This window comes from Rhinopithecus bieti, unplaced genomic scaffold (genome assembly GCF_001698545.2).
Source record: "Rhinopithecus bieti isolate Rb0 unplaced genomic scaffold, ASM169854v2 scaffold_37503, whole genome shotgun sequence".
In the NCBI taxonomy this organism is placed as follows: Eukaryota; Metazoa; Chordata; class Mammalia; order Primates; family Cercopithecidae; genus Rhinopithecus; species Rhinopithecus bieti.
The window spans coordinates 129,587-157,363 of NW_016815616.1; the positions used below are offsets into that span (position 1 = coordinate 129,587).

Sequence of the window (27,777 nt, forward strand, 5' to 3'; positions counted from 1 at the left end):
ACCTGTTTCCTTTATATATTAGCCAGTATTGGTCATATCTTTATTAGCAGTATAAGAATCAACTAATATAGTAAATTGGTACTCCAGAGAATGGGGTGCTGCTATAAGGATACCCAAAAATGTGGAAGCAACTTTGGAACTAGGTAACAAGCAGAGATTGAAACAGTTTGGAGGGCTCAAAAGACAGGAAAATGTGGAAGAGTTTGGAACTTCCTAGAGACTTGGAGGGCTCAGAAGACAGGAAGATATGGGAAAGTTTGGAAGTTCCTAGAGACTTATTGAACTACTTTGACCAAAATGCTGATAGTGGACAACGAAATCCAGACTGAGGTGGTCTCAGTCCCAAGCCTTGGCAGCTTTCACGTGGTGTTGGTCCTGTGGGTTGGCAGAGGACAAGAATTGAGGTTCAGGAACCTCCACCTAGATTTCAAAGGATGTATGAAAACACATGGATGTCCAGGCAGATGTGTACTGGGGGGCACAGCCCTCATGGAGAACCTTTGCTAGGGCAGTGTGGAAAGGAAATGTGGGGTCAGAGCCCTCACACAGAGTCCCTACTAGGGTACTTCCTAGTGGAGCTGTGATAAGAGGGCCACTGTCCTCTAGAACCCAGAATGGATAGATCCACTGACAGCTTGCACTGTGTGCCTAGAAAAGCCACACACTCAACGCCAGCCATGAAGGTAGCTGGGAGGGGGACTGTACCCTGCACAGCCACAAGAGCAGTGCTGTCCAAGGCTGTGGGGGCCCATCTCTTGCCTCAGTGTGACCTGGATGTGGTTTGTAGCACCTTTATTTTGGCCAATTTTTCCCATTTGGCATGGTTGTATTTACCAAATGCCTGTATCCCCATTGTATCTAGGAAGTAACTAAATTATTTTCGGTTTTACAGGCTCATAGGTTGAAGGTACTTACCTTGTCTCATGTGAGACTTTGGACTTGGACTTTTTAGTTAATGCTGGAATAAGTTAAGAATTTGGGGGACTGTTGGGAGGGCATGATTGTGTTTTGAGATGGGAGGACATAAGATTTGGGAGGGGACAGGGTGAAATGATATGGTTTGGCTGTGTTTCTATCCAAATCCCATCTTGAATTGTAGTTCTCATAATCCCCATGTGTCATGGGGGGACCTGGTGGGAGGTAATTGAGTCATGGGGGTGGTTACCCCATGCTGCTGTTCTCATGATAGTGAGTGAGCTCTCATGGAATCTCATGGTTTTCTTTTCCCCCTTTTGTTCAGCACTTCTCCTTGCTGCCACCATGTGAAGAAGGAAGTGTTTGCCTCCTCTTCCACCATGATTGTAAGTTTCCTGAGGCCTTCCCAACCATTCTGAACTGTGAGTCAATTAAATCTCTTTCCTTTATAAATTACCCAGTCTCAGGTATGTCTTTATTAGCAGCATGAGAAAGACTAATATACCATGTCAGTGAGTATTAGCTGAATTTTAAAGAAGTGAACTTCTGATGACTTTCTTTGAAGAAAGCTACATTTTTCATTCAAGTGTAAGGTTAGCCATCATCACCACAATGAAAAAATCACTAGCTAATACAAGCCTCCTTCTAGACCAGTGATCCTCAAAGTATGGTCCTAAGACCTGGGACAACAACAACATCTGGGAATTGCAAGTGTTAGAAATGCAAATTTTCAGGCCCTACCCCAGACCCACTCGATTAGAAACTCCAGTGAGGCACAGCAGTCTGGTTCCACAAGCCCTCTAGGTGATTCTGAGATCTAAAATCTAAGAGCCCTCAAGTCAGGTGGACTGGGACAGGACATTGGTTTAGGGTGAGGCAGACCTTGCAGGGAAACCATTTTTCATGATGTCTTAACTTGGGCGAGTCACAAAACTGCTCCCAGCCTCAATTCCACCCTTCAAAATAGGGCAAAATAATGACTTACCTCATGAGGCTATTTCTGATGCTGAAGACAGTTTAACATTTAAAACACCTGGAATGTATCTAGCTATTATGTCTTGTGACTAGAAATTTTCAGTAATCAAAATAACCCCAGAGAATACATTATCTCACACAGATTTAAAAACCTTAATGGTTCATGAATCAAGTAAGTGTGTTTTGTTACATAGTAAAAAAATCATTGATTTTACTATGTAAATACACTTACTATGTAAGCGTATTTTTTTTACGTAGTAAAAAAGTCATTATATTGATATAAAACAATATAACCTCGATAAGGTAAAAGATAATGTGTACACTTTGAGCATAGCTATTAAAAGCTATAAATCAGATTACAACCTAAATGAAGCCATTGCCTTTTCAATGATTCATATGGAGGAAGGTAATTGTAGGTTTCGCATAGTATTTCAGCCTAATTTATCATCTGATCCTGCTCTGAGCGATGGAGTCTTTTTGTTACAACAGTTTCCTAACTGAGGAGTCCCCTCTGGTGCCAGAGGCTTGATTCTTCTCTAAACAGCCCCCGCTTTTCAGAGAGTCTTTTCCTTCACGTGGACAACTAGGTAACAATTTTGCTTAAGAGATGATCAATAGGTACTTAGTTTACTAACTATAGGTTTTGACAACCTCCCTCTATCGTGCCTTACGGAGAAACAATTTGGTGCCTGTTCCTTTACTGAAAACCCAATCCAATTTGTATACTTTAATTTCTGCATCTTTGACTTGTTCCTCAGAAATCCCATCAAGTTGAACAGCATGTCTGTAGTTATTGTCAAAACTGCACCCATCCACTCATCTGTGTCAAATGTGGTGCCACCACGAAGGCTGCTTCACACCTCCTGGTTCTGCATTTGGCAAAATAATATCTGAATTAGTTAAGAAGAAAGTGTAAGCCGCAGTAACTAAAAGCTCTCGCCTTTAGGGCCCCTATGCAGCCAGTCTTTACCTTCCAACAACTCACCTACCACATGGAGTGCACAAATACGGTTGAAATCATACAGTCTGCACAAATGTATAACCCAGCCTTCTTCTTCCTTAATATACCATCAACATTTCTGTGTTATTTTATAAGCATGGTTTCCTCATCCCTGCAGTAACTATTTCAAATGACTACACCACATTTATTTAACCATATTCCCCCTCTATTACACATGCAAATAATTCACAACTTTTCATCATCATACATTTTATGAATCATTTTTCTACTTGTGGGTCACTTAGGGTGACCAATTGTCCCAGTTTATCTAGGACTCTCCTGGTTTTAACACTGAAAGTTCGTGTCCCAGGAAACCCCTTCACTCTCAGCAAGTGGGGACAGCTGGTTAGGCTGGGAAAGCCCCAGATGCAAGCAGAAGAAAGTAGGGCCGGCATGCTGAACAGAGTCATCAAGGAAAAACCCCCACAGACAAAGGCGGGTTTGAAGGCAGCCACTGTGCTGGGGTCAGGGACATGTCTAAGTAAGGTTTATGGCGCTGCCCCTTGAGGCGGACAAAAGATGGTGGCAGCGGATGCAAGACATGCAGGCGCTTGGAAACAGAGAAGCAGCATTCTGCAGAGTGTGGCCTGGGAGGATCAGGGACAGGGTCTGTGCTCTGTCCTGTGGGGAGTGGGCAAGGATGGTGGTGGCTTGCTGGGACTCACCCCAGGCCACAGGAAAACCCCAACCTGGTCCCATCCAGCATTCAGAGCCATCTGCAGGTGAATCTGAGCTGGGCACACGTCTGCCAGGGGAGACAACCGGAGCCTAAGGCTTCATCCAGGAGGGCCCTGCTCTTGTGAGCAGGCTGCCTGCCCCTGGGAGAAGCTCGTGCCCCTAAAGAGGGGCACGGGGCCGGAGTCAGAGCGTCCTGCCTCACAGGTGTGCCGGTCACGTGGGACGCAGGAGGCCTTCGCGATGGGATCTTCCTAGACAAGGGGTCACAACAGAAGCCAGACTAGGCCCAGCAGGGGCCGGCTCCAACCTCTGCTCCGCTTCCAGGTCACTTCCCTCACCTAAAACTCCCACCTGCTCTTCCAGCCTTGGCTCATCCCAGCTCCTGCTGGACACATCGCCCCCTTCCAGCCTCTTCTCGGACCTTCCACCGGGTTTAGGCCAAGACCCTCTCTTTCTGCTCCTTGGCAACACTGTGCGCACTGGGGCACGATGCCCCATGTCTGCCTCATATAGCTGCCTGCACCCCCGGAAGCCCAACCTAGCCTCAGCTCTCAGCGGGCTCCAGGGCTGCCTGCGCTCAGTTAGAGATATCTCCGTCTCCGTCGGCCCAAAGGAGACCCTGGCAGTAGTGAAGGATCCCTGGGTCCCTGGATGGGACGTTCTCTGGCTCCCTGGCCCGGCCCAGCCCTGTCGGAGCTCTGAGCGCCCAGCTGCCGGCACCACCTCGAGCTCGGACCTCCTGCCCCACTGCTCCTGGGCGCAGGATTCCACGCTGGGGCGGCCTGGGTCCCCTCCGGGCGCCGGAGCGTGGGGGAACCCCCAATGCCAGAAGGCTCATGCCTTGGACAGAGTTTTCCTCCTCTCCCCCACTGCACTGTCTGGCCTGCCCCCACCCACTGGGGCCCGGCCTCTGTGGACATCCCGCGGTGCCGCTCAGTCCCCTCTCTGTGGCGGTTCCCCGGAGAGTCTAACGCATGAAACAGCTTCCACGCCCTGGCTTCAGCCTCTGCTTCCCTGGAAACTCACATGGAGGCACTACCATGCTAAAGAACCAAAAAGACAAACGGAAAGGGTGACCTAAAAAGGAAAGTGGTAAGAGGCCAGAGCGTTTGGTTTCAGGCAAGCCTGCGCCTACCCAGAAAACCACCAGAGCAGGCCGGGCGCGGTGGCTCACGCCTGTAATCCCAGCACTTTGGGAGGCCGAGGCGGGCGGATCACGAGGTCAGGAGATCGAGAGCATCCTGGTTAACACGGTGAAATCCCGTCTCTACTAAAACTACAAAGAAAAAAAAAATAGCCTGGCGTGGTGGTGGGCACCTGTAGTCCCAGCTACTTGCAAGGCTGAGGCAGGAGAATTGGCGTGAATCCGGGAGGCGGAGCTTGCAGCGAGCTGAGACCGCGCCACTGCACTCCAGCCTGGGCGACAGAGCGAGACTCCGTCTCAAAAAAAAAAAAAAAGAAAGAAAGAAAAGAAAAAGCCGCCAGAGCAGAGTCCCGCAGAGGGTTTTAGACACGTCTGCTACCTTCTCTTCCTAACCAGGAAGCTGATGTGCTCCTTGAAGACAGAAGCAATCCCTGAAATTCTGAACCTGAGAACACATAAAAGCATCCTACAAACTGTGCATTATCCAAAAGAAAATCTGGGGAATGCAACTACTAAATTTGGTGATTGAATTATCGGATTAATACCAGGTTTTTCAGATGGAAACTGAGAGGCATCTTCCATGTGACGTGTTCTGGGGTCGCAGCATCCCTGGGTGAGCCCTGAAATCTGTGCATTGTTCATCCCCGTTTTGCAGCCAGGTGACACCCACAGGTAAACAGCTCCTGGGAAGGCTTGGGTCAACTGTCCTAAGGGGATCAAAGTATCTGCAGTATTAGCACACTTAGGATGTATTTAGCCTGTGAGGCACAGGTGTATGCCACAGGTCACTTTAAATGATGTTCCATTGTACTCTCAAGTTACCAGACAGAAGCTGACCTAGTATTAGAAAGGGAAAACTCCCCAGACACACGCATTTCTTCATGTGCTTAGTGGTCTTTTCGAGAAGTTTCTTCTCATGAAAACTATCTCTATCCTTTTTTGATTCCTCTGCAAGACTTGCTATCTTTTACTTGTTGATTTACAGAACTTCTTTTCCTATTCTAAAGATGTCAGTTAATTACTTGTTGGTTCAGACATTGCAATTTCTTTTCCAACTCTCCTATCCTGCAGCTCCAGATTCTGGCCAAGTTATTTAATCTCTCTGTATCTTCCTTCCTCCTCTAAAAAATATCTACGAAAATGGCACTTACCTCATCAAGTGGGTAGGATTGAGTTGAACAGATGTCAAGTGTCTATAGCAGTGTTGAGCACACAGTGAACATTATTGAAGCCTTTGGTATGCATTGTATAACTCCCATAATGACCCTGATTAGAGTAGTATGGCTCTACTCAGTATCACTGTCACATCCAATTAACTCTGCTAATGGTATCTGTCATGAGACAGAAATCTGATCTAATCTAGATAATCCATTTTTGGCTTATACTTTTCTTTAAAAGTCTTTCCCTGACCTTGTCATGTTTCTCTATATGTTCCTTCATTAATATTACCGTTTACTTTGACATTTAAGTCTTCAACCCCCTTCGAGTCCACTTTTGTACGTGGGGATAGGTGGATTGATTATTCTCCATATCCGATGAGTCATTACTTTTCTCAACACCAGTTAGCCAACAATCCATCCTCTCCCCATGGACTTATGGGGCCATCCTTACTATATATGATGTTCCCCTGGGTGAAGTCAGTTTCTGAGTGCTCTGATCTGTCCATTGGTCCACTTGTCTGTTCTTGTTCCAATACCATGTGTTCTGATTACTTTGGCTTAGAATTTCACTTTAATTTCTGGTAGAGGAAGCCCTCCTCTTACTCCCTACCCCCTCTTTTAAAATGATTTACCTGCTTCTGGGCCTTTATTCTTCCATATAAATGTTAGAATAACTCCCTTTGCCTCTTCTTTCCTTTAACTGATGACAAATAGGAACATGGTTCCCAGCTCCATGATCACCCTATATTTTGTCACCAAGTCAATAATAGGTTAAGGTAAAAAGACTACATTTTGCAGGGGGAGGGGAAGTTAATAAATACAAATCTTATATCAGCATTAACTTAAATGCTTTTGCAAAGGGAAATAGAGCATGGACCTTCCTGAGACTGGTTTAGGAAAGGTGGCCTTGAAATGTACTTTTTTGGATGATGTTTTCTGGGTCAGGAGAGTACTTCAATTTGACTAATGCTGGACTCTGAAGCTTTTCTAGTAGTTGTTGTTTGTTTATTTTCTTAAGGGAAAGAGGTTTAATAAAAAGAGACTGAGAGAATGAAAAGGGAGATCAATATAGAGTAATTCAAATAATTTGTAGCTTGTATGTATCTTTTTTTTAAGACAGAGTCTTGCTCTTGTTGCTCAGGCTGGAGTGCAATGGTGTGGTTTCGGCTCACTGCAACCTCCACCTCTTCGGTTCAAGCGATTCTCCTGCCTCAGCCTCCTGAGTAGCTGGGATTACAGGAGCCTGCTACCACGGCTAATTTTTGTGTTTTTAGTAGAGACAGGGTTTCACCATGTTGTCCAGGCTGGTCTCAAACTCCTGACCTCAGGTGATCCACCCACTTCGGCCTCCCAAAGTGCTGGGATTACAGGCATGAGCCACTGCGCCCAGTCGCTTGTATTTATCTTTTATACTTTGACAGGTTGTATGGTTTAACAAAAGAAAAATCATTTAAGTGAACTGTCTATGAAAGTTTAGTAAGGAAAAATCATTGTATAGCATGCTATCAAATAGGAATTGAAAACTATTATAAAAGAATACTGATTATAAATACTTGAAAAGTATATGAAATAACGTTTTTACAATTCCTCTAATAGTTGTAATAAGATAATGAGTTAAAGTTCATGCTGTACCAATGTGAAATCCAAAAAAGGAGTCATAATTAATCTTTCTTAGACTCTGTTTACAAATGTTATTACAGTTCTTTACAGAAAATCTTCACATATAAAAAAAATCACTGCTCAAACATAGACTACCTGTTGAAATGCAGAGTATATAGAATATAGGTCAGCAGAGTCCATTGTGACTGCTTCTTGAACAAGGTTGGATTTCAACCCTATCACGGATTTTCTGTTGCTTTTATCTCCTGGTTTTGTGACGTATCAAATCCATAAGGCTAGATTTAATTACAGCTTTCTATTGCTTCATAACATAGCCTGTTTGATATAGACCATTAATGAAACTGCAGGGTCTCCTTTTGGCCAAAAAATCCAGATGCTAAGATGTCTTTTTTTGATATATCCCTTTTTGCTGAACACCATAAGCTCTTTCCCTAATTTTAAATTTAGTATGATTGATTATTAAATGTACTATGTTTTCTGGTAATTAAGGAAGAAAACAAGTTTCTAAGCAGGAAATGAATACTGATAACTGTAAGCATAAATGGAGTATATTATAACATGGCATTTTGTTCCCATTGGATATTAGACTACTCTCATGAATTAAGTTTTAGTGTCTATTCAATATTATGAGAATTGGAATGCTCAATATATAAAGCACTTTAGTCCAAATTTACCTCAACCCTAACCTAAAGCTCAACATTCATAATTAACTGCCCCACCATAACTGCTGTGTCTTCATTTCGTAGATTTGGATTTGGGTTGGGGGAGTATTTTCTTTGAGGTCAGATTCTCGTAGCAACACAAGCAAACTGTGATCTGATGTTTTCATTGCCTATAGGACCATTGCAACTGCCCACCAACAACCTAAGGCAAATTTGTCTTATTGACCCAACTAGAACATAGGCATGAGCCAGATGGGTGCCTTTCTAACCACCATAAGGCACCTTTGGGGCACCTTTTGTTGTCCATATTTATTGAAAGATTTCCAGGCTCATGAGAAAACATGGGATGGAGTTCAAGTCCCGCAGTCCCACAGCTGAGTCTTCAGCCCCCACTGAGCTCTGATCTAGTCCTGTCCTGGGATTTCCTGGTTTTAGGAAAGTCCAGGGCTCTGTCCCAGCGTTTCTCTGCTCAGACTGCAATTGGAAAGAAGTGTGGGGTTCTAAGCGAGTCTACGTCCAGCAACCCCAGACCAGACCAGGCAAGGGGAGGACTTGGGCACTACAGGTAGTGACAAAGAGCAAGAAGGAGGGGACTGGCATGTGCCCAGAACCTTCCACATGCTCAGCAGTTCCTGCATGTTTCTCATTTGTCCCCAGAGCCACCTGGATGGGGGAGATTGTTCACTCTATATCACAACTGAATCCATGGGGGCTTGAGGAATCTTGCCAAATCAGGTAGCTCTGACTTCTACCCTGGACCTTTCCCTAGTTTTCATTACTAAGCTCCAGTTTATACCAGCTCCTGAGAGTGGACCCCGGCCACATCCTTAGTATTGGAATCTTGGTGCCCTGCCTAAAGCCTACTTCCCTCAGCCCTACGGGCTTGCCATCTGCCTGAATTTCCAAGCCCAAGCTACCTCTCTGAGTCAACTTCCTCAGTATCTGTTGTCAGCATCTATGATCATCACCAGCTACTTACATATCTCAGACGACAGGACAAGCACTTTGAATGCCTTATTTACATACGTATTCCCCCTAAAACCAGGGAAATCTCAGGACTGGGCTAGTCCAGAGCTCAGAAACCCTCAAATTCAGCCATTTGCTTATATCCACAAAACTAGGAAGTCTACGTTCTTAGCCACCTATTTGCCTTAGCAATACACTACACTAAACCAGTTTGGATCTAAAATTTGATCATTTTTTCACAAAACTTTGCAACAATAAATTGTTATTATCTAATGATCTCTGGAGTTGATAACTAGAAAGACAATTTTATTTGGTTTTATAATGTATTCAACTTGGTTGGATTTAAAATAAAAATTATTGTGTATGCTCTATTAGATACAGACTGGATAGGGAATTGTAGCCATCTTACAAGGATGCTAGGGGCTGACAAAAGATGTGATAAATTTGTCACACAATTTCCCACTAACTGCCACGCAGGAAGATCAAGAACCTCTGTGGGAAAGGTTCCTGGAACACCTCCTTACACCCTAATAACTTGGACATTTATATATTTGATTTTTTTTTAAAGTTGATGCCAAATTAATCTGAATTAGTTTCAATCTAATTTCCTCCTCTACCTTGAATAGTTAATGTTTTTAACTATCCAGGCAACTTCTCTATGGGTATTTGCATTAAAATATTCATTTGTGAACAATTAAAGGCATTCGTTTCTCAACAGATATTTGCAGTGATTGCTTTTTAAAACATCATCAATATTAAATGTGCAGGCTGTTTTCACCACGACCGCTTAATCCCCACAAATGTGCTACCAACAGTTTTTAGTAGAGGAGCTCCTGGCACCTTGTCCCTTCGGTTTCTGTCTCAGAAGCATCAGCTTACGACGTCCCTCCCCACTAGCCTGGAAACACACATGTTGTCTTTCATTCTGTGCTGTCGGTTGCCCAAAGCTTCCCGTTGGCAGAAGTGCCATGAAATCAGAGCCATCCTGTGCGTATGCTGGGCAGACGCAGCAACTGGGAAAGGCCTCTGAGACACTTTGCCATGTTGGGACCAGTGGTCTCTGTTAACATGGAAAGACTTGCTTATCACTTGGTTATTTCCATTGCTGGTGCCCTATAGCGATCCTATGAGAGAGGTCACCTGCCCTTCCAGAACTGAGTTTGAAAGCAGAGTAGGTGCTTTTGTTTCTCAGGTCCAGGCTTGTGCCTATCCTTGTTCTGTCCAGCGGTTTCCACCATGCTCACAGCCGAGGACAAGTCCCCTCCTTGGACTCTACAGGGCACTAGGATCCAGAGTAGATGTTAAGGAAGGTGGGACGGATGCCTGCCCCAGAATTGTGTAAATCACATTTATTTATTCACTTTCTTCTAAGCCCCTACACTTCACCCCCCACTAATTTTCTCTATTATCACACAAGTACTAGCCACAGAGTTATTTTGTTTAATTACCAACACAAAGAGAAGTAAGAGCATGGTAACCCTTAAAAAGTTGTTACTGACCTGACCCAGATAAAACAGTATTAGCCATCATTTGACAAGCTCAACAGTCATTTATCACTTTTAAAAGCTACACCAAAGACCATTAAAACTTTGCTTTTTCCTCACAGAATATAAACTTCCTTTCTTGGTTATGGTTTAAGAGTGGGGGGGAAACTGGGGCAGAATGTTGGAAACGTTTTATTCTGTTTTGGAAGGTAGGTGGTGTTTGCTCCCCACTCCACAGCCATGAAGTGGGCAGCGCTGCGCCCTGGGAGCTGCTCAGCCCAGGCCCCTCAGTGCTCCTCACTGCACCGGGCCTTGCACCTGTGCCCAACTGCCCTGGAGCAGGCTCGGCTGATGACACAGACTACTGTGCAGTGCCAGGACAGCTGGGAAAAGTCTCTTCGGCCCAATGGACGTCAGCACATTAAAATTATGGCCCCAAAGAGCCAGCAGTTCTATTCCTTCCTGTTCCTTTCATGTTCCAGGTCACATCCCCTACATTAAGATTCTGCGGACACAGACTCCATGAGCAGATAGGACTCGAGTGAAGTGGAGGCTTGTTTTCCCCCTGCTCCAGAGGTCTGTGGGGGGCCACGGCCGCGATGATTGTTCACCCTGTGACTGATCACACCTCGTGGATGCAAGGCTAATGATGACGCAAGGAATTGGAGTTAGAGGTCAACAGGAAGCAACACCATCGGTAGACGGCCTGGGTTAATCTCTGAAAGCCAGTTCCAGGGTTGGTCTAGCCATGGTCATAAAAAGCATTACATGTGCCAAGGAATCCCTTTCTCATTCATTCATTAATTTAATAACAAATATTTGCCAAACACTGCATTAGGCTCCGAGGACAGAGTGCCGGCCTCCAGCGCCCCAGAGTCTGATGAGGCAGTGAGCACAAAATGAGTACAGCAAAGGCAGCTAGACAGAGAAACAAAGCCAAGCCCAGCGCTGGGTGGAGGTGGCAGTGGGGCAGGTGTTTCTGGAATAGGTGTGTGTAAAGGTACAAAATGGAACAGCCTCATGAGGAAAGACAGGGTTTTTTTGTTTGTTTTTTGTTTTGTTTTGTTTTGTTTTGTTTTTTGAGACACAGTCTCGCTCTGTCGCCCAGGCTGGAGTGCAGTGGCGCCATCTCGGCTCATTGCAAGCTCTGCCTCCCGGATTCACTCCATTCTCCTGCCTCAGCCTCCCCAGTAGCTGGGACTGCAGGTGCCCGCCACCACGCCCCACAAATTGTTTTTGTATTTTTTTTAGTACAGACGGGGTTTCATGGTGTTAGCCAGGATGGTCTCGATCTCCTGACCTTGTGATCTGCCCACCTCTGCCTCCCAAAGTGCTGGGATTACAGGTGTGAGCCACTGCGCCCGGCCGAGGAAAGACAGGTATTTTGAGGAAAGGAAAGGAAATAGCGCACACAAGAGCCCAAGGGGAGGACAGCTGTGGCACGTGTCCCAGGGTGACCTCCTGGAGAGTGGGAGCCCCGGGTCCCCAGAGAGGGAAAAGCCTCTATAGGCGGAGACATGGGGTGGAGGCACGGAGACCTTGTGTACCAGACCCAGGGGAGGATGCTCTTAGAGGCACCAGCCTGCATACCATTTTATCAGGTGCCTGCAGCCTTGTGACCTGTGCCCTACCAGGAAGCACACTAAAATGCTGTATGAGTCAGAGCAGCCTAACAGTAAGAGCTGCAACAAGCAATCTCCCAAGTTTCAGTTGTGTAACACAATAAAGCTTATTTCTTATTCGCAATCCCATATTCCTGTGCAGATGAATTGGTGGGGAGGGGAAGTATGGGGCTCCTGCCCTCCTTGCATGCTTCCAGGAACCCATATCCTTCCATGTAAGAACTCCACCATCCTCTAGGGACTGCAGGAGAAAGGTCGCTCTGGCTCCAGTTCCACATTCGCTTCCCCAACATTGTTGACCAAGCCTCAGACATGTGGCTTCTCTAACTTCAAGGGAAGCTGGGAAATATGACCTATCTGTGGGGTCCACGGGAAAGTATTGGTATTCTCAGCCTCTAGAGCAAATTAGTGTCCGAGATATTTTATTTTTCAGAGACAGAGTCTTCCTCTGTCACCCAGGCTGGAGTACAGTGGCATAGTTCAACCTCCTGGGTTCAACCTCCCGAGTAGATAGGACTACAGGCATGCATCACCACACTCGGCTAATTTTTCTTTTTTTTTTTTTTTTTTTAAATATCTTGTACTAGGCGGGTGCGGTGGGCAAGCCTGTAATCCAAAAAAAAAAAAAAAAAAAAAAAAAAAAAAAAAAAAAAAAAAAAACAAAAAAAAAAAAAAAAAAAAAGCACTTTGCGAATCAGAGGCACGAGACGGCCCGACCACGAGGTCAGGAGATCGAGACCGCATCCTGCACACCCCGTGAAACCCTGTCTCTACTAAAAAATACAAAAAAACTACCGGGCCGAGGTGCGAAGCACCTGTAGTCGCCAGCTACTGAGGCTGAGGCAGGAAATGGTGTAAACGCCGGAGCGAGCTGCATGAAGCCGAGATCTGGGCCACTGCACTCCCAGCCTGGGTGACCAGAGTGAGCCTCCGTCTCAAAAAAAAAAAAAAAAAATCTTTGTATAGATGGAGTCTCACTATGTTGCCTAGGCTGGCCTCAGACTCCTGGGATTACAGGCATGAACCACCACACCTGGCCAAGGGTTTGACTATTTATATTTAAGACAAATTTATCAGTGATTTATTATGCTAGACCAGGGATCAGCGAACTTACAGCTCCAGGGTCAAATCTGGCCCATAGCCTGTTCCTTCCCTCCCTCTCAACTCCCACCTGGCTTAAGGGTCTTTATGTGTTCACAGGAACCAACCGTACTGAGTGCAACCTATGACCAGGCACAATGGCAGGCACTTTGCATGCATATTTCAAGCCAGTTGCTAAGGCTGGCATTCTTGCACCCGTTCTAGTGCTGAGGAAACTGAGGCTCAGGCAGATGCTCAGTTGACTTGCCCTTCAGGTTAATAAATAGAGGAGCTGGGATTTAGGACAAGATTTATCTGACACCAAAGGACATGTGTATTCTTTCCACTCTACTAAGATGCCAATGCCAAAAATAACCCGTGGGTCCAAAAGTACAGATGTCTCTGCAACATCTGTTGGAGTCCCCTACCTTTGCCCAAAGCTCCTTTCTGAGGTTTACCAAGATTCCCAGAAAATGTGGTTCAGCTGTGGGCTTCCCCGCTCCCCAATTAATCCCAGGATTTTATCATCAGTTGCCCATCCTTGGAGAGCTCAAAGCTTTCTGAAAATAAGCAGCAGCATTTCACCTGATAAGATTTGGGATCCCTGTCTGAGGATAAAGGGATAATGTCCCCCCCGAGAGTCTCCAGGGTGTGCTTGGTGGAACTAGCACTTCTCTCCCAGTCATTATATTCTTGTCATGCTCCTCATTAAGAAACACCCAGCTCGTCTCTCTGTGTGGTCCATGGACCATCTGAAAGGGCCCTAGATGTTTGTGAAAAAGAAAAATTCCTGAACTCCAACACTCATCTTTTGATTCCAAACCCTGTATGTGCGACCCAAGAATGCGCACCAACCACTGCCCCTGAAGGCACAAAATAAATGGGTGCAGAAGAAATAATGAAGATGAGAGGGTGTGAGAATGGAACATCTTTTCCCTCATATTTTCCTCTTGGACTCCTTGTACTCTGAGGCTGAGGTTAAGGTCAATGTACTTTCTGCCCCAGTTCACCCCTCTGTCCCATCAGAGGGTGGTACCCTTTACCGCACCCACAGCCACTGTCATCACATTATCTCCGCAATTTTCCCTGCCAAGCTTCACACTGTTTGGAGAAAGACTCATGTATCTTTCTATCCCCAGCCTAGCCCAGTGCCTACAATATAACAAATGCTAAATAAACCTCAGCTGAACTGCTGTTGATAATCCAAAATATCAGCTGCCAGAGAGGAGCGGGAGATACACTTGCATACTCTCATAATGAAGATCTTTATTTTAAATATTTTCCTTGTTCTGCGGTCCAGAAAGCATTGCTGCATGAATCTGGCCATTCTGCTGCCTAGACCAAGAATCAGACACCTAGTGGGGTGGCTGTTCACTCGTTCACTCGAGTCCTGCTTTCATTCCGTTTAAAAATAAACTAATTAGGCCAGGTGCAGTGGCTCACGCCTGTAATCCCAGCACTTTGGGAGGCCGAGGCGGGCAGATCACCTGAGGTCGGGAGTTTTAGACCAGCCTGGCCAATATGGTGAACTCCTGTCTCTACTAAAAATACAAAAATTAGCCAGGCGGGGTGGCGGACACCTGTAATCCCATCTACTCGGGAGGCTGAGGCAGGAGAATTGCTTGAACCCGGGAGGCAAGGTTGCAGTGAGTCGAGATTGCGCCACTGCACTCCAGCCTGGGCGACACAGCGAGACTTTGTCAAAAAATAAAAATAAAAATAAATAAAAAACAAAATTTAAAAAGCCTATTACACTATTAAAACACTTTTGTTGTCATCAGCAGAAAGGACTAGGTACTTTGAGGGACAAGGGTCAACATAAAATACAATTTTTGTTGAATTGTTGATGTTTCAGAAAGTATGGGAAAGACGCACTCTTCTACTAAAAACAAACAATGGATTCAGTTTTATAGATTCAGCTGGGTCCTCTGGAAGGGAAAAGTGATTCCAAGTCAAAATGATCTGAAAAGGAAAAACAAATGTGATTCAGTCTATTTTTAAAGGTGTTCTGAAGCCCTGCTCTCAGTGATAGCCTAGGGCGAAGCTCTTTTTTTTCATCCATGGCATATTAGCAAGCATTGAAAAATCCTAACATCAATCTTGAAGATACTCCCTGGGCAGCGAATTGAAATATTTGGGACAGGGGGTCAGACTCGCTTCTCTGCAATACATCGTATTTTATTCTGCCCAATATCTGACAACAAGATAAGACCGAGATTCAGACATTGGAAAAGTCTCCATTGAGGAAGTTCAATGTAGGTGATAAATCCATTGCCTCGAGCGGGAGACACGAATGGGGAGTCGGCTATAAAGCGCTGTGCACTTGGCACTGATTTCTGACTTAGTGTCTTAGAACTATCTCAAGTTGTAAGATGCGAAGAGGGTGTATGAGATTAAAATGACTATTTTGCAACTTGCACCTCAGGAGGCTAGAGAACCATTCCCACCAAATGAAAGCACAGCCTTCCCTTCTGCCAGTCTGGCTGATTGTGGATCCTGACACCATAAAATGAAACAAAATAGCCCATTGGAGGACCTTGATAGTAAGAAAATAAATACAAAATTTCAACAAGGTTTCTGCAGGTTATAAACAGTGAGAGATCTGAGTACCACGTTTCATTGACTTGTTTGAAGGATTTTGACCACTTTATGGAAGAAAGTGGACTGCCTTACAATCAAGGCCCCCGGATTTCAATCCATTTTGGCTACATAAATGGCATGGGACCCTGGAAGGTCCTCAGGTTTCTCTTCTGTAACGCCAGGACAATGATTCCTCTCCCACCGTGGTGCATGGATGAAGTATTATAGCTATATGGAGGCATTCTGGAGTCTGGTCATCCCGCCCACTTTGTAAACTCTCCCAATTCACCCCTTTGCATGATTTATATATTAGCCTTCAAGTTTATAAAAATACACTGGATACATAATATTAGTGGAAGATGTAACTACAGTTCCTTTCATCAGACAGAATTTGAAAGGAAAAAATTAGTCGAACCAAAGACAGCAAATTAGCTACGCAGAATTCAGAGAGTGGCTGACTTGTTTTGGATAGTTGAACTTTATGAATAGATGGGGGTTTTCCTCTTGAGAATCCAAACGTGAAAAACAAACCAAAAGAAGCACAAAACTATTTGCGATTTAAAAGAGGCCGGGCGCGGTGGCTCACACCTGTGATCCCAGCACTTTGGGAGGCTGAGGTGGGCAGATCATGAGGTCAGGGGATTGATACCATCCTGGCTAACATGGTGAAAACTCGTCTCCACTAAAAATACAAAAAATTAGCCGGGCATGGTGGCGATCGCCTGTAGTCCCAGCTACTCAGGAGGCTGAGGCAGGAGAATGGAGTGAACCTAGGAGGCATAGCTTGCAGTGAGCCACTGCACTCTAGCTTGGGAGACAGAGCGAGACTCTGTCTCAAAACAAAACAAAACAAAACAAAACAAAACAAACAGAATCTCTCCAATATATTTCAAAAACTTTTTTGAGGTTTTAAGGGGTACATTCCTAATATCATTTTACTTTCTTAAAGATTTTTGAATCATTGTTTTGGGCACACCAAACAGTAACCGGGTGGTGACCCTGATGGTATTTGGGGCATTGTAAAGGGCTGAATCCAATGGCTAATTTTACAGATGAAAAAAGCCCAGAGAGGGCGAGTAACTTACCCAAGCCATACAGCCAGCTGGCGACTGAGCCAGCTCCTGACCCTCCATCATTGCACACCGCATTTTAGGAGCCACTGATCTTCATAAAATTACCTTATTGTAACCCCAGAATGCTAGTAACCCTGCAACCCCAGAATGCTTCCAAAGTATCTGTGGGAACATTAAGTTACAGATTTTTATGTCTGTCTTCTTTGATCTCCATGGATCATGCTCACTCATGCAAACCTCACTTGAGCACTTTTTGAGGCTCATTTTATTCTTCGTCTTTAAATGTCTTCAAAAATCAGCTGCCTGCCCTCCATGTGGGTCTTCTGGTTCACTTGGGAAGTAAGCACTAGGCAGCGCTGCTGAGTGGAGTGGAAGGAGCCACCTAACAGACGTGACTCGCAGAGAGAATGCCCTCTCTCACCCAAGTCCATGCCCTGTCCCTTTGACTGTGAAATCCCTAACAAGACCATCACCGATTATAAAGTAGTCCTCAGCCTTACCACGGATTAAGTAGAAATTAAAGATCCCAAACACACATGTATTGCCTGGTTGTCCTGCCAGAGGGTTTTATCCTGAGATAACTCAGCATAGAGCCACTCAGTGTGCTAACACACTTGTCTATAGCATTACAGAAACACCCCGAACACACATACACATTGCCTGGCCGTCCTGCCAGGCAGTTTTATCCCTGGAGCACTTAGCATAGAGCCATCCACTGTGCTAACACACCAGCACATGACATTAGAGAAAGATCCCAAACACATATACACATCGCCTGGCTGTCCTGCCAGGGGTTTTATCCCTGGAGCACTTAGCATAGAGCCATCCACTGTGCTAACACACCAGCACATGGTGTTATAAAACATACACAATTGCAACCACCGGCACTCCCAACTGCAGTGAGATAAGCTCACCAGACCAACAGCAACAGCGGCAGAAAGGGCACTGTAGCCTACCTACTAACCCAGTGTTTTCCCCACTATTCAAGTAGGCCATTTTTAAAAGTTTATCACAAAAAAGGACAAATCTTTTTTTCCTAATGTACCTGATCACATTCAATCATTTTTTTAAATTAACTTAAGCTGTGATTGTAGACAAAGCTCAATAAAGCTGCTCATCCCTGCAACCCATGCTCAGCTGAGGCCGTTTCTGAGTTCTGATTATTACAAAGTGACTCTGCTCTATATCTGGACCTCGCAGAGAGGCAATCTTCCATTTCAGCAAGGATGCAGAAACAGATTACTGAGGCCAAGGGTGAAGGAAGTTCCCCTAACTTCCAAATGCAGTGACTGCCCAACATGTGGGGATCGCCTCCGCCCACCCCTCCCCCCTCCCGCAGCAGCCCCCGCCTGTAAATGGGTTGGGGATTTGCGTTGGAAGGCTGTGGCCCTCCCGCTGTGTTCCTGCGATGTACTACCAGAAAAAAACTAAAATTTATGCAGTACTTCAGTTTTCCCAGCGTCTCTCAGATGTTGCTCTTTGCCCGAAAGCAATTTTACCAAAACCTTTCCCCGGGAAAACCTCGACATTTGTCCCCTTGCATTTTGGGTAACCATCTGGGCAACTGGAAAAAGCTGCCGCTGCCTTCAAACGTTGGTTCCCCCTATCCTTTGCCCCTGGAGACCACAAGCGAATTCGGATCTGCCAAGGTCGCTCGCCCCACAGACTGACGTTCCCTATCGCGCGCCAAACCGTAATTTCCAATGACCGCGCCCGCACATCTCAAAGATGACGCGGTGCTTGATCTTTGACTTCTTGAGCAGGCGTGCGCCAGGCGTCTAGAACTCGGCTTCGATGAAAGTTTTTGTTCACACTCGAAACCAAACTATCTGTGCATTAACTCACGGGCTCAGGCAAATAATGAAAGGCTTTTTCCCAGCATTTACGACGCGGCACTTCCAAGGGTACGCTGAATCCTGCCTGTCCCCAGAGGCAGCCGACCGGTCCCGTCTCCACCGACCTCCCCTGGCGGACAGCGTCTCACACGAGGCGTGTCCGCCTGGGAGCCAGCATCGTCCTCTCCCGCCGGCTTCCAAAGGGCCGGGGCACCCTTACCTCGCTGACGATGGTGGAGTGGGCCTGGGCGTAGCGCCAGCCGCCGCGGCACGGCACAAGGGGCGCCGAACGGTTGGGGAAGGCGGCGAGTGGGTCCGCGCAGCCGAGCGCGCTAGTGGCGGCGGCGCTGTAGTTGGCCGCCTCCAGGAGGTAGCGCTGGCAGCGGCCGCGGCGCTCGCGGGGCTCGGGGCCGCGGGAGACGGGTGCCGTGCGGTTCCACTCCTCCTCCGGGCTCCAGCCGCATCGCTCAGCCAGCGCCGCGGCACTTGGCCCGCGGCACCAGTAGTGGTCGGGCTGCGTGCCCAGGAAGACCACGCCGACGAAGAGGAAGGCGAAGGTGATGCCCGTCAGGCACAGCAGCAGGAACACGCGCCTCTGGAAGCGCCCGAACTCGCAACGCCGCTGCAGCGCCTCGTCGAAGGAGGGCATGGTGCGCCCGCCGCCCGCCGCCCGCCGCTGCCGCACGCAGCCAGCGCCTCGAAGTGACCCGCGGGGCCCAGCCGGCCGGCCTCTCTTTACTCCGCCCGCCTCCCCCGCGCCAGCCCCCGCCTCACTCGCCCTGGCGCGGTGCCGGCTGCTGCCGCTCCTCCTGCCCCCCGCCTCCCTTTCCCGGGCGCCCGCAGCAGCCCCGGGCCACAGGTCGCCGGAGGGACGGCCGCGAGCCCGGCACACCCAGCTGGGTGGGCGCGCGGTGGGGCCCGGGCGACGCGGCCTGACTACGCGCTAGGGAGCGCCAGGGACCCGGCCTGGGACCGCGAGTGACGGACGCAACCTCAGGCCTGGCGCGGAGCTCCTTTTGGTCCCTGCCAGCAGCCTGCTCTGCAGTCAGCCCCAGGTCGGGCTGCAGAGTAAGAAAGTTCCAGGGTCACCCGACCACTCCCAGAACTTCTGGGACCCGATCTCTCAGCAGTCTGGAGTGCAGTCCGGGGACTAAGGACGCGCGCGCCCCGGGTCCAGTGCCTGTACCCGGGAGAGCCCCCCTCCAGCCCTTGGCCCTTGCTCATGCAGAGGCCTCCTGCGCCCATGTGGGGCAGGGCAAGGCGGGGCAACCCTTTCCCAGCACAGCGCTGGCCATCGCCGTCGACCCATCGAGAGCTACAGCTGGGATTTGATCACCCAACTTTCCCCAGAGGGCAGCCGGGCAACCCATGCAGGCGAAGGGACTTGTTCAGCATCCAGGAGGTTTGGGGTGAGAAGGGATCGCCTCAAAGCCAGGCCTGATGCAGACCTCCTTCGCCAGGGCCTTCCCACCTACCCTCGGTCTGCACGCCAGGGAAGGGTGTTGGTGGTTGGTTTGAATCCTGGTTTTTCCACTTACTTATTGCTCCTGCCGATTCAGCAGAATTCGATCAGAACTTTCCCCGCCCAGGCTGCCCAGGCTGCTGGGTCCACGCAAGGACGCTAGGACGTCCCTGGGCCGGGTCGCGGTCCCCCCACGCCCCCACGTTATCGGCCCACGTTCTGCCTTTAGCAAGACCCTGGGAGGACCTGCGGTTCCTCCTCCGGAACAAGGAGTCCGAAGCCAGTCTGCTTGGATTCAGACTGGCCTCATACCCTCACCAGCAGTTTCAACTGCCTGCTAGACCCCAGACTCAGTCTGTCCCCCTCCAAACTAGCTCCCTTTTCCTGCCATACCTTTCGGTGCAACCATGTCCTGGGCCCAGACTCAGAACCTCAGTATGGCGGGAACACCCCTCACTCCTCAGGCCTGTACTCTTAGGTCACCTCGGCTTGGAACCCCTTTTGCCGATGTTGGGGCTCAGAAAACAGTACACCAAAATAGAGGCCTCAGAAGCAGTCTCCTGTCTCTCGGTCGCATTCTCCGCCAGGCTAGTCATCGAAACCAGAACACTTTTCCCCAAAGCCAGTCATAAAACAAAAATATCACTGAGATTTTCCCTCACTTGTCTGTGTAAAAACTGGCCATAAGGAAATCACCTGTTCTACCTTGTTGATTGTAGTCCTAAGATCCCCCATTCCACAGAAGGACCTGCCTCTTACCCAGAAGGAAAAAAGGCTGCTCAGAGAGGCCAAGAAGAATCTAGAGCGACCAGCCTTGCCGGGTTTCCCCACTCAGTATCGGCATTAGATCACACCCTTTTGGTCCAATCCTATTTGGACATGGCTATCCATATTTTGTTGAACCTAAGCATAATAGTAGGCAATTTCCCCTGCATCTTTGGACCTTCATTCTGAAGGCCCCCTGTACACCTTAAATAAATGAGTACACCTTTTCTTCTGGTCATCTGCCTCTTTTCTGTGAATTTTCAGGGAACTTTGACCAGTCAACAACCCACCCCAACCTCTGCACACATGAGCACATTCCCGCCTTTCCTGCTTTGTCTCCAAAGCGCTTATTGTCATCTAACATAGGTATGTTTTTATTCATTTATCATATATTTATATTTATACTTATTCATTTTATTTATTTATTTATTTATCTTATCTGTGTCCCTTTACAACTCAGGTTTCATGAGGGCAGACTGTTGTTTTGTCTGTTTTCTTGTATTGCTAACTTCTGGTACAGTGCTTGGTGCATTATAAGCGCTCAGTAAATATTTGTGAAATAAACAGATGCTTCTTGACTCCCCCACCATACACACACACTCACGTGTCCCCCTCCTCCCAGTTATATGATTGCCTTGGGCTCCCCTCAGGGTTCCATCCCTGCAGCACCCGTCCTCTGGTCCAGCCTGCACTCGGGATCATCTTCCCACAGTACAGCTTGGGGGTGTCACCTTCAGCAGCTTTCCTTGTTTTCTAAAACCCTCCTTTCTCACTCTCCCTTTCTAGCTCCTAACCTGTGTTCCTTACCAAATTGTTCCCTGTGGACAGCCAAACAGAACTACTTGCCAATTTTCACATTCTTCTTGAAATTTTTAAAATCTATGCCTGTACACACAAAGTTTCCTCTTCTTATAAACTCATCCTCCTATTCCTCCCTGCCCATCACCCAGCAAGGCCTAGTTCAAATGTCAACAGCCCCTCTTTAGAGTCTTCCCCAACCACCACCACTGCCTTCCTCCCTCGGCAATGCAGTCCTCATCAGTGCTCCTAACATATCTAAGAAAATTTTCACGGAATTTCACTATTTTTTTTTTTTTTTTTTGTATTGTGGTTGTCAGGGAATTTTAATGTTAACTACTTTTTTTTTTTTTTTTTTAATAAAAAAGGGCCGGGCGCGGTGGCTCACACCTGTAACCCCAGCTCTTTGGGAGGCCAAGGCAGGTGGATAACAAGGTCAGGAGATCGAGACCATCCTGGCTAACACAGAGAAACCTTGTCTCTACTAAAAATACAAAAAATTAGCTGGGTGTGGTGGCGGGCGCCTGTGGTCTCAGCTACTCAGGAGGCTAAGGCAGAAGGATTGTGTGAACCCAGGAGGCAGAGCTTGCAGTGAGCCAAGATCACACCACTGCACTCTAGCCTGGGCAACAGAGCGAGACTCCATCTTAAAAAGAAAAAATAAAAATAAAATTAAAATAAAAATTAAAAAAGGGAAGTCATCTCAGCCTATGGACAGATACATCCAGTATAGTTGCTGACTACATGGTGGACCTAGGAGCCAGACCCACTGGGTTCAAACCCCCCTCCTACTTATAGCTGAGTGATACTGGGCAAGTTATTTAGCCTCTTCTGTAAAATTGAGTAATAACGGAACCTTCTCATTTTTGATGCAAATCACTTAGAACAGGCCTTGAAACATATGTGCTAGGTAAGAGTCAGCTAATAATAAAAGAGAGATAAAATACCGCCCACCCCCAGAATTAGCAAAAGTCATCTTATGTTTGCTTTGGATATATAAAGTCCTGACATATCATAGACACAGCTGAAGTCTCCTTCCTGTTGCTTCAGATCCTATCCTCTGTCTCCTCCCTTCCTCCCTGGGGCAGCCATTAGGTCTTTTCTTTGGGACATGGGGCTCAGAGCTACTGAGCAGGGAATCCCAGGGTCCCAGCTCTCAGAGTGTGGGAAGGAGGGTGATTGACTTTAGGTGAGCACAACCTCTTGGCCCTGGAGGAGGTTGGGAGTAGGGCCTGAGTGGGCACCCTCAAGGCCCCAGGCCTCTCTTGCCCAGATGTAATTTTCAGGAAGCTATTTTTCTTATCTGTTTGAAGTCTTTAACACACAGGTATTGCAACGAAACAGTAGATAGTATTTGGAGTGCTTTGAAAATTTTACGTAAATGGTACCATACTCTACATAGTTTTCTGTCCCTCCTTTTTTTTTTAACTCCACAATATATTTTTGAGACCTGTTAGCCTTGATATATAGAGATCGGGCTCCTCTAACTGCTGGTATCATTCTATTGAAAGATCATCCTATGACTTTTCCATTCCCCTGCTGGGGAACATTTAGTTCATTTTTAATTTTTCACAGTTACAAATTGTGCTGCAGTGAACATATTGTGCATATTTATGTATTTATGCAAGCATTGGTTGAAGATAAATGCCTAGAAGTAGACTAGATGAACCATAAGTGGGCTTGTTTGAACTTTACTAGACATTGCTGTCAATGGCTGTCCTCAATTGACATCCCACCAGCAACACATGAGATGATTCACATCCATACCAACACTTGGTCTTGTTAGACTCAACCGTATTAACAGACACTATGGGTGAAAAATGCGGTCCCATTGTTCTGATCTAGTCAGTGATGTGACTTACACATTTACATATGTATTCATCATTCAGGTTTTCTCTTATGTGAGTTGCCTCTTCCTATCATCTGCTTATGTTCTCTTTGTTATCTGTGGGGTTTTTTTTCTTATTGGATTTTTGAGAAATTATTTGCATATTTGTATATTCTGCTTCTCTGCCAGCTGTATATATTCAATCTTCTCAGTCTGGGGGTTGTCTTTTAACTTTTAGCATTTCGGAGGCTACACAAATTTTAAATTGTGATATACTAAAACTGATCATCCTCCCTCATAGCTTCTGCTTTTTCAGACTTGTTACAAAAATCCTGCTCTAGTCTGAGATCTTAAGTACTTTCTTCTATACATTCTTATTAAATCATGTTTTTCAAATTGAGGTTTAATATCTCTGGAGTTATTTTTGTGCAGAGAATGGTGGGATCTAACTTTACTTCCTTCTCTCGAATGGACAACCACTCACCAAGATGTCACTGAACTGAGCTTCTCCTTGACTTACACTATTACCTCTCTCTTAAATTACGTTCCTGCCCCTGCTTCTATCTGTTTCTAAGCCTTCATTCTGTCCTACTGCTCTGTTTGCCCACTTCTAGGCTAATATTTCACCATTCATTCCCGGGGTTCTATTTATTTATTTATTTATTTTGAGACGGAGTCTCGCTCTGTTGCCCAGGCTAGAGTACAGTCGCGCAATCTCGGCTCACTGCAAGCTCCGCCTCCCGGGTTCACACCATTCTCCTGCCTCAGCCTCCCGAGTAGCTGGGACTACGGGCGCCCGCCACCTCGCCCGGCTGATTTTTTGTATTTTTAGTAGAGACAGGGTTTCACCGTGTTAGCCAGGATGGTCTCGATCTCCTGACCTCGTGATCTGCCCGCCTCGGCCTCCCAAAGTGCTGGGATTGCAGGTGTGAGCCACCGCACCCGGCAATTCCCGGGGTTCTTAACCAGCTCTTAATATCTAGTAAGACAAATCCCACCTTTCTTCTCCCCTCACCTTGTCCTCTCCAAAATTTCCTTGGCTATTCTTGGACTCTTTTTCTTCCATACAACTCTTACATGTTACCAAGTTCCATAAAAATCAGTTGAAGTCTTAGTTTAAAATCATGTATACACTTCTTTTCTCCCATGGCATTGTAGGCATTTTGAGAGAAAAACCAAATCACACTCACCTTTGTATCTTTGAAACATCCGTTATCTGTTCTATATCTGTACCATCCAAAATGTTGTGTCCATTTAAATGTACGTTTATTAAAATTAAATAAAATGAATAATTCTGTTCCTATGAGCCATATTCCAAGTGCTCAGCAGTCACAAGTGCAGGAACTAGCACACTGGCTTACACAGAGAGAGGAGAACATTTCCGTCGCCACCAGGCATTCTGGTGCACAGAGCTAATCAACACAGAGTAATCAATAAATGTTGGTTAAATAGCAATAATAAGAATCAATTGTAGACTTTTGTAAAAACAGGCTGGCATTAACTTTTCTTAAAAAGGTAATCATTTTAATTTATTCATCTGAAGTTTTATGGTTGGTAGTTTTATTGCATTTAGGAATGAATATACCAATGCCAGAATATTCACCACATATTGAGTTGCCAAACTAAGTCATCATGACATTTATGCAGTTTGGGAAGAGTAAAGCACTAAGAAGATTAGCTTGGGAGTGCTATAATAAATGTTGGTTTCAAGATTTTTTTCCTAAGATTCATGGAAGAGAAATTTGGCAGGTGAACTGGTGGTACATGTGCTCAGGCCTACAGAAAAAAGAAAAATGAAGATTCGTATTTACTTTTTAAACAAGTGGATAAGAATGTCTGAAAATCTCTCATTCTTTCTTTATCTGGCGTGGAGTTGCTATTTTTTACGTTAGCATGTGAATGTAATAAAAACTACAGAGCACTCCCATTATTCTATGGCCTATAAATAGACCCTAATGTTGAGTTAAATTGACCAACAACCATAATTATCTGTCACTTGCCAGTGGATTACAGTTTGGACTTTGTTAGAGGAAAGTCTTCATTTTTTAGGGAAACTATTATAGATCTTTTGAAATAGATGCTTTTTCTATACTTAAAGCCTATAGGATCTTAGACTTAAAGTCACCTTTGAAGAAGGGGGTAGCCAAAACGAAAATGCTAAATAGGAGTAAATATTCCAGAGTTGAATTACAACAAGAGAATTCTAGAGTTCGTATCTTTTCATCATGCAGTTTTGGGAAGGGATGGGAAACAGGCTTTTGCTCATAGCCCACCACTCTTATTTGGCAGGAGCTATCTAGAGCACAGTGTTGAGGCTGACTTTGAGGCTGAGTGGAAAACAGGCCCCAGCTGGTTAGGAAGGTCCAACACAGGGAGAGAAAAGGGGAGTGGCAGAATGAGTGTGAAAAGGTGGTCATCCTTCCACTGATCAGTGCAGCTGGGGAAGCACCACATTGCCACAACACTCCTCATCTGCCTCCACAACTCTTAGGGCAGGCATCCTGTCCCTTAAGTCACATCATAAACTGCCTCATCTAATGAATCATATTTTTTCCCACAGAGCTACTGAAATTCTCTTAGAATATTCCATCTATATACAAATGTGGTTCCTAACAATTTGGAAACCTGGGTTTGTTGGGCCTTTCATGTTTGCTTGTGTTGTAGAAGTCTTAAAATGGAATATGAAGCCTCATCTCTACGTGCAGAGGATCACTATCCAAATAATGTGCATATGTGGTTGTATAAGAGTCTAATGAAACATTTTATCCTGATGTGACCAATATTCACCTTCCAGGCTCAGAGCCTGTCCAATGCTAAGCCCGCAGCACTGGGTTCAGAAGCCATTGGATTTGACACAATAAATGCTAAGATTGAAATTCTTAACACAGTTCAAGTAGGCAGGTTCACTTATAACACTGTGAAGGTTTGATGTAAACACTTTGTGAAAAGTATTCATGGGATACTTAAAAAATTTTAAATTAAAGTTGCCATTCTACTTGTAGATTACTTTTATAATTAGTTTTGCTTGTATTTTTTAATTATAAATGATTTTTTTCTGAGTCAAAGCATAGTTTCTCATTCTGGTATAAACCAATAAATGATTTCTTCCTCAAAATACAATAAAATTAAGATCATTAGACCATTTCCTGGTTGTAAAATGCAGCGGATTCAAGTTATCTTCCTTTAAACACAAAGCCAAAATGTATAAATTATGGCCATCCAGGTTATTTTTCGTGCAGTTCGCACTTATTTGTACAAAACCTGTACAAACTAAGGCAGACTTTCTGAGGCAGTTTGTAGGACGCTGGCAGATGAAATATTCAAAACTTTTCTTTTCTTTTCTTTTTTTTTTTTTTTTGAGATAGGGTCTCACTCTGTCACCCAGGCTGAAGTGCAGTGGCTCAATCACAGCTCACTGCAGCCCTAAACTCCTCGGCTCAAGTCATCCTCCCCCCTCAACCTCCCAAGTTGGGACCACCAGCAAATACCACCACACCTGGCTACGTTTTGTATCTTTTGTAGAGATGGAGTTTTGTCAGGTTGCCCAGACTGGTCTTGATCTCCTGGGCTGAAGTGATCCTCCCATCTCAGACACCCAAAATGCTGGGTTTACAGGTATGAATCAGTGTGCCCAGCCTGAAATATTCAGTTTTGTAAGATTTTAAAGCTATGTCTTAAACATGAAAAGGTGAAATCCATCTGAAACATTTAAAAGGAAAACCTTTTATAATGAGTCCCAAAGAAGTAGAAGGTGAACAAGAATATCATTAGGAAATTTTATGTAAATGACAGGAGTACATACAAATATTTCTGTTTTAACTGTCTTTTATTCTTGTTTTATGTAATTAATTATCTAAATAATTTTACAATTTATATTGAGTAGCAGCAATGAGAAGACTCTGAGATGCTACTGTAAATACTCAGAGAAAAGCCCAGAGAATGGCAGAAGAGAAGGGTTCATGGATAAGAAACTAGTATGAGCAGCAAGTCACCAAAGTGTTGTTTTGTTTTTGTATTAAGATATCTTAGGTTCTCCCTAGAATCCACCGTCCAAATTCTGATCTCGGATTTACTGTGAGATAAAGGGTATGGGGGACCTGTTTGCTTTTCCTAAACATGAATGAGAGAGC

General features: G+C 45.7%; 1 protein-coding gene across 1 annotated transcript in view; it reads right to left on the reverse strand.

Annotated features, from left to right (window-relative positions):
- The window catches only part of SLC22A3 (solute carrier family 22 member 3), a 112,789-nt gene extending 92,549 nt beyond the window's left edge, over window positions 1-20,240 (reverse strand). Inside the window, exon 1 of the mRNA XM_017853519.1 lies at window positions 19,015-20,240. Within this exon, the coding sequence (XP_017709008.1) occupies window positions 19,015-19,443 (429 nt within the window). The 5' untranslated portion in view covers window positions 19,444-20,240. The remainder of the gene's footprint in view (window positions 1-19,014) is intronic.
- Window positions 20,241-27,777: the final 7,537 nt, after the last annotated feature.